Source organism: Athene cunicularia (assembly GCF_003259725.1).
Source record: "Athene cunicularia isolate RWA chromosome 3 unlocalized genomic scaffold, athCun1 chr3_part1, whole genome shotgun sequence".
Lineage (NCBI taxonomy): Eukaryota > Metazoa > Chordata > Aves > Strigiformes > Strigidae > Athene > Athene cunicularia.
The window spans coordinates 114,189,817-114,203,558 of NW_020799097.1; the positions used below are offsets into that span (position 1 = coordinate 114,189,817).

Sequence of the window (13,742 nt, forward strand, 5' to 3'; positions counted from 1 at the left end):
CTATTGTCACCATAAAATCCTTTATTGTGCCCACACATCATTTAAAATGAGACTGAACAGTAGCATCCATCCAAGAGAGAGAAACGGAAATAAACCAGCAGCATTACTGAGGAACTGCCATTCACAGTTTGTTCCTTTCCAACAACAGTAACGTCAGTTGATCACTTTTATGTGTGTGTCGTGAGATCTGGTGGAAAGTGCTCTTCTCGCAGAAGAGTACAATTTCTCCACCAATTATGTCAGAACATCATTAATGTCTATTAATACATTAAAACCTTCAACATTAGACAGATTTAAAGAAATCCAACAACTTGACTTTGTGTGCCTCTGGAAAGATTAACCTAACCTAAACCCTTGCATATCTTAAAGAACTGACGATACCCAAGGTGCTTGTCATATGACCTGTATGAAGCTAGCTTCCTTCTCTTTCCTATTCAAGAGATGAAAAACACAAACTCCCGAGGCTTCTAATACCCTCAGGAAAAAAAAAAAAAAAAAAAAAAAAAAGATCACTCCAGTGCACACTGTTACTAAGGAACAAATCCCTTTCTGTTGAAACTGCAGCATTCTTTGTTACAGATGAGAAAGCTGAACCTTTCACTGCAAATGAAGTAATGTCTGATGGCAAGGGTATACTGTGAAACTTCCCAGACTGAATTCTGAGTCTGATTCAGTTCAGAATTCCCCGTTATCCTTTAAGACATCCACTCTTCTTTATGTTCCTTATGGCTATCAGAAGCAACAGTAGAATTACAGTTGCCCAAGAACAGTTTTGATGGAATCCATATAGACTAGCTTAATTTGTGCTTCAGATTGAGCTAACCATTAATCACTCTTATTTTCTTGAACATATTTCACCTTTCATTATGATTTAGAGTTGATGTAGAGTTGTCTTGCAACTCGCCTGAAGCTATGAGCAAAACAGCTGAATTCTCAAGGAAGGAAAACAACTCCCTTTCTCAGCCTGCTGGGTATAACATCATTCAGTCATCCCTGGCAACAAAAATTACATGGCTTGGTGAGGTTCACCACAAAAAAAATACTGAAGGCATAAAATGCTTCCTCCTCCCAATACACTGTCTCAGTACTTCCACAAATATTGGCAGCTAATTCATTCTCCAGGTTTACCAGTTAGGAAAGGCCTGTGCTGTTGAGCAATTCACGAGGCAAAAAAGGAACTACATATATGTTCCTGTTTTTCTGACAAATGGTATTACAAAATACTCAAGAGTTCTAAATGGCAGAGCTATATCCTCAATCTGTTTGAAATGGTGTATTTCCATGCCCACGGCCACTAATTTTAACGACTAGACGAGGACCTCGTGTGTGCACAAATGTCCCGTTTTGTTCACAGGCTTGCCAGCCACAAAGGGGAGTACTGTGCACTAATTAGATTTCAGTGTGGGAGATAGCAAGTGCATCTGTGGTACAACTATGTCCTGCTTTCCAGAAAGAGACAGGATGATAACTGGAGCCATTCACAAAATGCATTATTTGTTTACTTGTTTAAAGACTCCCGCACTCTCTGACTTCCATCTACCCTCTATCATTTCTGACATTTGTAACTCTTTCTGCCAAATTACGGACCTGGCATTTCCTCTTTAAGTAGTTTTGATTCTTAGAGATCCAAAAAGCATTATATGCATTAACAGGAATATTTCATTTAGCAGGAAAAAAAAAAAAAGTGTAAAGTATTTAATAAGCATGTTTAAGTATGAAGAACGACATCTGAATTTTGGCCGTAAGACTCTGTGGGCAACCACTCTTGTAATTACCATGGTCACAAATTACCTTTTTTTGCCTCTGAATTATTTGAATTAATTCTTCACATATTTATGTAGGTTTCAAAGGGGTTTTTTTCAGTTCTCCTGTACTTACTAACATCTTGATTTTCCTTTTTTTTTTTTTTTTTTTTTTAACTCTCTTTATAAAAATAGACAAAATACTAAATTTATTAGTCTCTTTGGATGTACATGACCTAATTTAGAAGACATTTAAAAAAACATTATCTTAGAAGACTGGATAAGAGAATCTACTCCTAAGTTAAGGATTTAAATGGGACAAACATAAAGGATTAAAACCAACTTCTAGAAATGTTATTATTCATCAGTAACAAAATATTATTTGACTGCTCTTAGGGCAGATGTTTTACACACTACTTTCTTTTCCATGTCTGTACCAGAAGTGAAATGTGATTTACAAGACATTATTGCCATTAAAGCTTTCATTGGAAAAAAACTTTGTATTATTTTTGAAAACAAAATAGGAAAATATTACCTGCAGCTTGGCATTCTGAGTTTGTAGAGTTGTATTTTGTTCCTGTAGAGAAACAGTCTGTCTCTGAAGTGCAAGAATCTGAGCCTGCAGATTGCTATTCTGTGTCTCAAGTTGCTTTAATTGTGTCTTTAGTGCTTGCTTTTCTGCCTGCAGCGTAGCATTCTTTGAACGTTAAAAAAGAAAAGACAATTTGATTTCACACCTGTTTACCAAACTTCAAGAGAAAAACCTTGTTTTTCCCATACCAACAAAGCAGCATGACTTTGCAGAGATTCACAGGATGGAACAAAAGTATAGATCACCTTATACAACCAAGTAACATGCAGTAATATTATCACTACAGGCAGAGGTTGAAAAAATGGGTAACTCATATTGTACTTATGGAGAAAGAGTAGAGAAATCTCCATGACTCATGTAAATAAAGATTATATGAAGTATTTACAGATATCTGTGGATTCAGAAGGGCTAATACAGGTTTCTACATTTCCCTTTAAATGCTGGTTGTATGCTTTGCAGCATCCCTCAGAGCAGAAACCAGTTGCTTCATAAACTATCTTTAATTCAGATTCTGCTTGGTATGTAAACTAGGTGATAAATAGCTTGCTTACTTAACAATACTCTCATTTGTGTTACTGTAACAGTTCACACCAAATAATTAAAACCAGAATAATATTAAAAACACATCTTACATTCCTTTCCACTTCAATTAATCTATCTTTAACTTTCAATAATTCTCTAGTAGTTTCCTGATTTTCTTTCTCCCACTTATTGACAGCTTGGTTGTCTTCTCCACTTCTTGGAGGAGAATTCTGAACCATCCTTTCCTCTTCTTGTCTTTGCTTGAGAGCTTCATAGTTCTTTTTCACCTGAAATTATTTATGACAACTTACATGAGGTTCAGGTTTTTTCATTTTCTAGGTCCTAATTTATTACATGACTGTACCACTTTTCAAAGAGCAGAAATTGCCACATTACTGTATTTGTAAATGTGCTTTTTGTATAAGTTTGGGGAGGTGATGGACAATTTTTTTGTGGATATGGATAGCTTAACCCTAACAAACACTTGTCTAAGAAGAGACCTCTATTTTCTATTTTATTTCAGTGCCTTCAAATGTATCCCCCAACTACTATAACCCTATAACCAAGTCCTACAACCTAGAAGAAGATGTAACAGAGTGACTACTTTTGGTATCCCAAACACAAATCAACTTCATTATTTATGCACCTGACATAATCAATGATCAATGAATAAACCCAACAACTTTTCATGTCATTTCAACACCCGACTTGTGTTACTGCTGTCTTAAAAAGCAGTCACACCTTCATTCTGCTTTACATTACACAAACAACACCCATCTCTTGCTGTCTTACACAAAAGGTCAAGTGTAGAAATAACAATAGCTGGTATAGGAGTAATTTAATCTTATAGAGCAAATGTTGTTCTCCTTACTGTTTTAAGTTCCTGACGAAGTTGCTGGTTTAAATTTGTAGATTCTTCTAAACGAGCCTCCAAAGCAGCAATTTTTTCTTCTTTTATTTCAAGAGACTTCTTAAGTGTGGATTCTAATTTTGACTCCAAAAGCTTGTACCTACTGGTCAATGACATCACACACAAAAAAGTCTGTATTTCAAAAAATTAAGGTATTTAAATGCAAAAATGTTCTGAAACAGCAGCCTCATAGCTCTTTTCAAAAATGTTTGTATGCTGACTCTATTCAAAAGCACGCAGACACTGCAGTATTAGTATCAAGACCTATGTCTAAAACAAACAGAAGACGGTAGTCAAAAACATTTTCGAATCCTTCTTTCTTTTAAGACCTATTAAGACCTACAAAAAGCCACATTCAGCAACACCAGTAGGGTGCTGACTTGATCTGGATCATTAGCATGTGTGTGATGACAGTGCTCTTCCTTCTGGCCCCACTCCAGTGGATCCAGCGGAGACCTGAACTAAATTAGAATGTGAAGTATTTGGAGAGCAAGATTTTCATCAATTTCCATTTCCTGCCAGCTCACAAAGAGGAGGCACTAGGGAAGGAGACAGAAGACAGTGCTGTGCAGGTGCATACTCATTTGATGTATGAATGTGCAAATTGCTCACTCAGCCCAGCTGCTGATATTTTAAGACTGTTACCACTCCTGATATGTAAAGCTTCCATTTTTTTACCATATTTACAGTATTGTAGGGCACCTAAAAAACCCAAACCACATATTTGGGAGAGAAGCAGTCAGATTTAGGATATACTGGCTTAGAACAGTACCTCCTTTTTAGAAAATATTGAAAGCTACACTCAATCACCCTTAAGCAGTACAGTCACTGTATATGTGCTCAGAATCTGGAAAACATCCCACTTCTCCCCACAGTAGGATAAAATAAAACAAACCACTAATACCCCCCTTTTTAATCTTGACTGCTGAAAAAAAAAAATCTCAGTTTAGTGAACAGAATAGATTGCAAGAGACTCCTGAATGGACAAAAGCATTAGATCTAGTCAGGAACTGGAGCAGAAGACCAACGGCAAGAGAATTAATAAGTAGAAGGCTGTCCAGTAGCGTCATGTAAGAGTCCCAGATTTTAAGGTGACTTAAGAAACAGTAAGGCAGTCTATAACTAGTAGAATAGATGGCATTTCATCTTCTTGAGCTGAATGATATATTCAGCTACAAATAAGAATTTCTGTTACTTAAAAGTTGTGCAATTATGTAGAAAACAAAGAAGAAAGAAGACTAATAGAGACCAAATTTCTTGTGTACACCTAATAACAAAAGATGGCACAAATTTCCTATTGTCATTGGGATTTGGGTATTTCATGTTTAGGGTCAAAATCCATACATCTTTTTTGCCTAAAGACAACAGCCATTTGAAAGGCAAGAGAAAATGGAAAACACTTCCAAGTTAATTCATCAAACATGGTCAGCTTAGGCCCCAACAGAAAGACTCTGAAGTCCTACCAAGAACATTCAATGAAGACCCACAAGCAGCTCTCCAATCAGGGAGAGAAAACCTGTGCATTTTTAATTTCTGTCATCAAAATGAGAGAGGCAGACCAAAAATACACTGAGAATTGACTCTGGCCATAATAAACCTCGCTTTCTAGAGGCCTGATGGAACAATTGCTAATGCCTCACATAGGTAATAATATAAAGCAAGTAATCCATGTACCTTTTGGATGAATGAGAAAGTTGAGAATAATGAAAAGGCAGGGCAGTGACAGAGCACGATTTCAAACCAACTGCTTTGAAAACAAATTATTCCCCATTCAGTCACCGGGCTCTACAGGAAGTTCTTAAAGATAGGTCTACATTCTGGTTTGAGGAGAAGCTCAGAACAGCAACACAGCCCAAATTCCTTCACATCTAAAACTATTTGGTCACAAGCGTGAGCTCAGAGGAAGGCTTTAGATAATGTTCTGGGTAGGCTTCACGCTATAAAGCTTACTGCACACCTCCCCACAGGGCAGCCAGAATAGGCACATCATACCCAGCCTCATATCCAAATATCTCATGCCATCAAATATTCCATCTGCTTCTGTGGTGCTTGCACATGGTCAGTGCTGGACAATCACATTTGCCATAAACACCTTTCCTGACAGGGATTATCTCCTGCTGCAAAGCTATCTGGAAAGAATTGACCGTGAACTGTTTTTATGCCAGTGTGGCTGAGCAGCACCAAGCTACAAGAGATCTAAGGCCAGAAGTAGACATGTGCCATGTCAACCAATATGCAATGCTTAGGCCTGCTCTCTGGGCCGTGTCCTTAATATATACACAGAAAAAACATCCACCAACTACTTGCAAATGGAATACCCTTCAGAAGAGCACTAAGGAAAGGTAGGGGGAATGAAAAAAACAATTACTTATTTGTGTAGTTCCCACACACAGCTAACCTGGAAGCAAAGGAAGAAATGAGACAGGTGGTGACAGGTGCCAGAAATATGCTGGAAGTCCATTTACAGATTATAATTTAATGAAAGATGGATAAAATTCCCCATCCCACAGAGACATGCAAATTTTCTTCCAAATTATAATTTCTAGATCTATTAAAACATCATTCTGTAAAATGTGAAGGAAACACTAGTATTGTATGGCCCAAAGTCATAATTCATACAGTGTCACAAATCAACTAACCTGTGAGAAGTGAACCCACAACACCTGATCTTTAGAAGAGCACTTGTAAAGGACAAGTGCCATTGTCTGGAAAGTAGAAGTAGATTCATGGATCTTTTCATCTAGTATAATTTGCAAAAGCACCTTTCCAGACCCATATACTCTCCCTTTGCAGAAGCACTCATTTCAACCACTGGGAATCTAGAACGTGATTTAGAGAAATGTTGCTCAATCTACACTTCTTCATCTAGGCAGTTCAAGCTTCAACTCAGCTCAAGGAATGGTTCTTCTCTGCATGGTATATTCATCTAAGGACAAAGCAAATGCATCCTACACACTGTATGCTACACAGTAATGCTTAAATTGGAAGAAATCATACTACTCTGAGGACTTTTCTGGACAGAACTCCCTATGTGTGAGCTGAGAAAGGTAGATGAAAGACATTACCAGAAAACATGAGGTGGCAACAGATTCTCCCTACAGGATTCTGGCACCACCCCAGTAACAGAGCACAGGCAGCAAGAAAGGGAAATCAAAGGAAAAAAGAAAGTTCTTCAGTTTTCTTTTGATATAGAAGGCCCAAAATCACTCTACATGTTCATGACAATCAGTTTTAGGACCAGATCACGGCCAGCAGCTTTTTGTTTTCTTTAAAGAGCACAACTGAAGAGCATCACGAAAGAAAGACTGGCTAGAATCCCAGGCTAGCCTGCTTTTCTCCTGTCACAAATTTTCCCTAAATCCCTGGAGGATAAGGCACAACACAACATACAGTGGAGGAAACAGATATCAGGATAGCAGCTGCTTTCTAACGGCAGGTGTGGTACAGTGACAGAGCCAGTACGAAGTTTTGGAGACATGAAAGTATTGGATGCTTCCCAGCCTCTGTAAGTGGGAATTCTAAACAGCTTCCTTTTGGTAGGAAGAATTAAAAGGAAACAGTCTTAAGGAAAGAGTGAAGCAGTTTAAGGTAACCACTATGTGACAAAAGCTTAAGAACCATTTCTATCAGTCAAGAAGTCAAAAAGGAAAAAAACACCACCCACTTTGGGCCTATTATCTTTTACTGCTACTGTTCCTGCAACATTTTAATTATACATCAGCTGAATCTCCTGACATATTTCAAGAAATTTCTTAGTATTAAAAAGTGATAATTCACTTTCACCAACAGCTGAATATTAAAAGCACATCAACTACCTTATTAATTTTGGAGAATAGCAAGTTCCATTTTGGGTATATTAGTGTGCCTTAAGAACCTCAGAGTATGCACAAAACCAGTGTGTAAAACCATTTTAATGCATGACTAAAAAAGATCCTCATTTCTACACTGTTCCAGGTAGGCCTGGACATCCTCACCTGTCATCACTGCTCTGTTCATCATGCAAGAGACGCTCCTTGTTCAAGCCTATTTTTTCAAGTTCATGGGCAAGTTTTTCTAGATCATTGTTCATTTGTTGAGTCTTCAATTTTTCACTCACTAAGTCCTTACACAGGGAAAAAAATTACAGTCAGTATTATTGGATTAATAAAATAATGTAGTCTTAATTCTAACAGTGCTGAGGGAAGACATGATTTGAGTAACGTGTTAAGTCTCCCTTCCTTCCCAATTCTTAGCTTTCAGCTGTATCAGACTTTATGTACAACATAAATATGATTTCACCTTACTTGTTTGCTCCTTTCCTTTCTGTAGAACTTCCCTTTCAAATTCAGTTTTGAACGTGACCAAGAAGGGGAAATGTTTCAGCCAGAACAAATACTAACAGAAAGAATCAGAACAACGTTCATTGCAAAAGGGCTCTATAACAGAGGCTTCTGTAAGCAACCTTACCCAATTAAGTGTAATACTGTTATATTGCACCATTTGATCACGATTATATAACTTCTGGTTATCTAATGCTTTCCCTACCATAACCACTAAAGATGCTAATAGTATACAGGTTAAAGCACAAAAAAGACAAACTTTTTTGAGAAATGCAGATATAATTTCTCTACATTACCAAGAGATTATGAGGGGAATGGTAACTAATTGCTGTTTACCTCTCGTAAAGTGACAAGGGTTTTCTTATCGATGGTAGCTCTTTTTACGAGTTCTTTATTTTCTTTTTCCAGTTCTTTGAGGCGTACACATGACTCTTTATATACAACTATTTCTTTAAATAGAGATTTATTTTCCTTTTCCAGATTACTAATTTTTACATTGTTTTCTTCTAAAGTACTATCTTTAATTTCTGCTTGTTGTCGAAGCCTTTTATTTTCTTTTTCTAGCTGTTTCTTATCTTTTTCCAGCTGAGAAGTCTCTTGTTCTAACAACTTATTCTCCTTTTCCAACTGCTCTAGGCGCTTACTAGATATTTTTAACTCCTCTAAGTTCTTTTGCAGAGTCTGATTTTCAGACTCTAAATCTTGTAATTCACTTTCTAATTGCTGAATCTTCTTATTGCTGTTTTCAAGGGCTTTCTGTAGCCTTTGGTTTTCTGTGTCTAGGCCTTGGTAGCTGACTTCCAAGCGTTCAGTCTTCTTAAATGAGGCTTTCATGAGTTCAAGGCTTTTTTTAAGTTGATCTTTTTCACTCTCCAGTTCCTTATTTTCTAATTGCAACTGTGCCACTTTAATGCCTGTACACTTCAAGGATTCGATTGTTCTTCTTAACTCCAAATTTTCTTCATCAAGCTGTGAATTCTCCTTTTCTAAGGATTCTAACTGAAAAGTGAGATTTTTTAGACTATCCAAAGTTTTTTTCAGTTTTCTGTTTTCCATTTCCAGATCTGAGTTTTCTTGTTCTAAGGCCTCAATCTTCTCACAAGTAATTTTTAAGTTAGTAATTTTTTTCTGTAATAATTCATTTTCCTTCTCCAGATGATGCAGCTCATTTTCAAGTTCTTCTGCTCTCTCCCCTTTCTCTTTATAGTGTTCCAGTTCTTTCCTGACTTGCTTTTTTTCAAATTCAATCTTATTTAACTTACTGCTGGTCTCTTTAATAGATTCATGAAGGATTTTATTTTCCTTTTCAATTTCTTTCATTCTCGCTTCAGCACTGATTTGGGAGCGTTGTCTTAGAGAAGCTACAGTTTGATTCAAATGTTCATTTTCTTGTTCTAATAGCTTAATCTGATTTGGGGGGAAAAATTGTAAACTCTGGTGAACAACATGCCAACAAATAATTACTTACATATATAAACCGAAAGCTACTAAGATTACAACATATTTCCCTTTTATTATGTTAAAAAAAACCCTCCTCTTATTCTATCTCTTATTCTCTATTTATATGAAGCATTACAAACACTGTGTATGTACACAGGTGGAAGCTTGACAACAAAATAAGTCAAAGCAAATCTTCAAGCATCTTCCTCTTAGATAACAGTAGATAACATAAAAATGAAACTAACAAAGCACGAACCAAAACCAAGTTGTATCTATTTCTTAGCATAATTTCATTTTCATTTGTGTTTACCCATATTTAGATTATTTTTCTTTAACTCTGTAATTTCCAGAGATACGTGTCCATGAAGAACAAAACTCCAGTCGTGTTCTAAACCAAACCTGAGATGGAAGTCTGGGAGCTGCAGAAGTGTCTTTATTTCACTTGGGAAAAAATAGAGGTGATCTGTGGGATATGAGGGCATCCTGATCACAGTCAATAACATTTTGTGAAGAAACACATCAAAGTTACACTAATATTTTGAGTTAAAAAGAACCCTTGGACATGCTGTTCCAAAGTACATCATATTAGAACTGAATTATTTTGTTATTAGAACTGAATTATTTTCTTAGGTAACATATTCCCAGATTTGCTTCAAGAATAAAGGTAGCATTTATATCTTGATTTTTAGTATTTTTTTTTACTTTTTCAGTTACTCCAAATAATTTCAAACTATCTGGTTGCATAACAACAGACAGCAAAATGCAGGAAACTGTTTATATCAATGTTTAAGAACACACTAATAACACAGCATAAGGGATGTTTCAACAATAAACTGTTTTGGAGAAAAGCAAAAGTGCTAGTTGCAATGAAAAACAGACTGAGAAAATTACAGACTGTTCTTCCATATTTACATCTAAACGTAACTATTAATTACAGGATCTACGGCTCTGTTCCCAGCAATGACAAGCTGTTCTGAAATGATTAATGAGAAACTCATTAACAGGTGTCTGAAAACACAACTTTGCAACACTTCTTTACATAACCTATGTTACTTAACATACATAATTACTTGCCATGAATTTTGCTTCTATAACCCAAACTTAACAAAAATATCATGATCAGTGCATCCCTAATTTTTGATGAAATCCACTGAACCTTGTATAGTTAACTGCACTGTTTCAGCACAGAATTTTTAAGAGACATGAAAGATGCTGCTAACCCATCACAGCTCTTAAGTATATTATTTTTAAGCAGAAATATTCCCACTGAAGTGTCAGACTTAGTACAATATGTTTAAAAGAATACCTGTATCCCTGATGGTTCAACTGGGATTTATGACTTATTCCAGAAAGTTTTAGTCTTTTTTTTTTTTTTTTTTTGAGTACACTTCTAATACAATACGTAAATCAATTATTGTAAACAAGACAAGCTTGTAAACTTCTAATCAAGCAAAGCTGGTGTATTTTCTTTAAAATTATCCCTGGTATTCTCAATAAATGAAAGTAAAGCTTCAATGTAAAGTTTCCCCCCCCCCCCCCTTTTTTTTTTTTTTTCTTTATTTTCTAAGTCTGGAATTTCAATTTGCTGATTAAATTGGGCCTTCAAAAAAATTCAGGATTTTTTAAATACAGTATTCTGTATTCCAAAATACTGTACTTTTAAATTAAACGTAATGAAAGATATCAATCTCATCTAGAAGTATCAGTCGAATTTATAAATTCCACAATTCTCATTCTGAAGGACTTGATTACTAAATATGGGATTTCCAGAGGTTTCCATAACTCCTGTTTGCTAGTGACTGCCTTGCACAGGTCTTCTGAACTGCTCTCTCAAGACCTTCAGGAGTTCTCAGCACCCGTTAGATACAGATACATCAGTGCCATTCAGTACCCTCCCAAACACGGCTCAAATCTTTGTGAAAAACCCAGATGCCAGTTTCTGACAACCAAAAATAAATTATTCTAGCCACCTACAAGTCACAGCTAGAAAACATTCTAGTAAAGGGGAATATTATGAAGCTGGGTGTGATGGTTCCTACCACAGCTAACCAAGAGTGGAATGAGAGAGGAGCCAGAGGCAGCAGTGGGGCAGCAGACCAGCTCTGCTCCACCAGTCTTGGTCATGTCCCCTGGAGGGACCAGCTGCTGGAATTCCCATCAACACTCCGACCTGACTGCAAACACTGACCTGCTGTCTGGAACCTCCATTGCGAGGTGCCTGGCTTACCTCCCAAGTTCCCAGTTTTCTGTTTTGGCTGAGCTACACCCTCTAAGCAACTATAGCAAATGCACAGCCCACGAAAGCCACAGAAGCGTTACAGAACGCTAAAAAGTTCTCAACCTAACAGTAAAGCCTCAGTTAAAAATGAGTCATGTCTCTCACTGCCTTGCAGGTCTTGAGACAATCTATTATGCTGCAGATGTGTCTTTCTGGCAGATCTGCTACATTTACCATGCCTTTATGCCTGTAAAAAAGTACAAAAGGGGAACAGTAGAGTACAAGACAGCATTAAAACTTCTGATTCTGCTACTCACTTGTCGCTCTGAGTTTTCTCTAAGTGCTTCAAGTGTCTTTTCGAGTTGTGCTTTTTCTTTCGTCAAATCTTTACTCAAATTTTGACTGTTCTGAAGACTTTGTTTTTCTTGGCTGATTTCATTCTCTAGCTCTTCAAGCTAAGGACAAAAAACAGATTTTGAAAAATGTACTTAATGACAATAGGATTACTGTTTGTTGGGTTGAAGGTGCCCTTATAGTAATGAATAAAGAAGGTTAAAGAGTAAAATGGAATGTCTCTTTTTTATCTGAAACAACTAATCTATTCTAGGAATAAATTTACTTCTGCCAGAATTTGCTCCCTGGCTCAGAAGACTGTATCTATAAAGTACTTTTGCATAGGAAAGTGGTCGGATTTCATAGGGCTCTGGATATTTCCCCAAGCATCTTTTTTTCTCTTAAAATTCTGTTTTAGTGAGATTTATACTGCTCCTCCAAGTCCCTTTGAACTTATAAGGGGTGAATGTTTTTTGATCTTACTTAACTATTTCAAGAGATACTTATGATGATTCCTTGGGAATTAAATATTCAGGCTTGCTTGTCAAATGGTTCCAACTCGCTATGTCACCAGACAGCAAAACTCTTCACAAGTGAAAATAACCAAGTGTGATTTTTCTGACACATTCAAGTTATAATTAGTTACTTAGAAGCCACATACACATTGTATTTTTAAACAATCATCTGCTGGAAGGTTTGTATTCTATGTCAAGTCCATCATCCACATTACCCAGTCCTAGAGGATTCCAGACCCCAGGCAGGGGCAATACTTTTACAAACAAGTTATCTGAATTACACATTGAATTGCTGCTAAATACCGAGAAATACAATCAGAAAAAGGCAGCAGAATGGAATTTGTTCCTCCATGAAACAATCTGTTGATCCGAAACAGGCAAAAAGCATGGCAGTAGTCAGGCTGGAGCCTGAGTTAACTCTTTCTCTTAGGATGAGAAAACCAATATTTGACCCATCTTTTGCTTCCCTCCTTCTCTCAAGTTCAGATCCTCCTGGTTGCTTGCTTAGCAGACCAATGTCTGTTTTACAGGGATATAGGCACTTTCAGTTGCTTTTGCAGAGGAGAATTAACTGTCTCAATCACCCCAGCAGGGATGCTGTCAGCCTTCATCTGGAAACCAAATTTATCCCTCATCTGCCCAACTGCCACCTGGGCACTGGAGTGGAGTTCCTGTGGCCACTATATCTTGTATTTTAAAACTATATTAGTGGTTTGTTTTAAGAGAAAGCGTGTCCAGATAGAAGTGGACTAAGTATACAGGATCCTTACAGACACTGTGTTCAACTGCACACCTTTTGCTGAAATGATGACTGTTCGGAACATTTCTAGGGGCAAGTGAGAAAAAAGATGTGTCGCCAGAGATCCCAAGTGGTAAGAACGGTATCAGATAACCACTTGCCTCTTATACCTATTCCTTTCTTTTGTACCCTCCCCTAACTGTCTTTCTGGTACTGCACAGAAACTCAAAGCAGCACACAGGCTGCTGCAAAAATATACCGTATTGTTAAGAAGTCAAAAGAAGCATGGGAATATGAAATACAGTAGGGATTTTTTTTTTTTTTTTTAAATTAGCTCTTACCCAGTCTTCTCTAAGAATAGCCTAACATCTGCTGAAGTAAAAGCATTTTCAGAAACTTCAGACATTTCACT

At 36.9% G+C, this 13,742-nt stretch overlaps 1 protein-coding gene across 14 annotated transcripts in view; it reads right to left on the bottom strand.

Moving 5' to 3' along the window:
• CCDC88A (coiled-coil domain containing 88A) overlaps positions 1 to 13,742 on the bottom strand; it is a 79,023-nt gene that overhangs the window by 24,440 nt on the left and 40,841 nt on the right. For 12 of the 14 annotated variants that reach the window (XM_026845174.1, XM_026845168.1, XM_026845173.1 and 9 more), the window contains 6 exons: positions 12,061 to 12,198; positions 8,422 to 9,492; positions 7,741 to 7,868; positions 3,728 to 3,869; positions 2,967 to 3,143; positions 2,278 to 2,439 (listed from right to left, as the gene is read on the bottom strand). In XM_026845174.1, the coding sequence (XP_026700975.1) occupies positions 2,278 to 2,439; positions 2,967 to 3,143; positions 3,728 to 3,869; positions 7,741 to 7,868; positions 8,422 to 9,492; positions 12,061 to 12,198 (1,818 nt within the window). The remainder of the gene's footprint in view (positions 1 to 2,277; positions 2,440 to 2,966; positions 3,144 to 3,727; positions 3,870 to 7,740; positions 7,869 to 8,421; positions 9,493 to 12,060; positions 12,199 to 13,742) is intronic. The other 2 variants (XM_026845171.1, XM_026845163.1) reach the window with 1 other exon arrangement.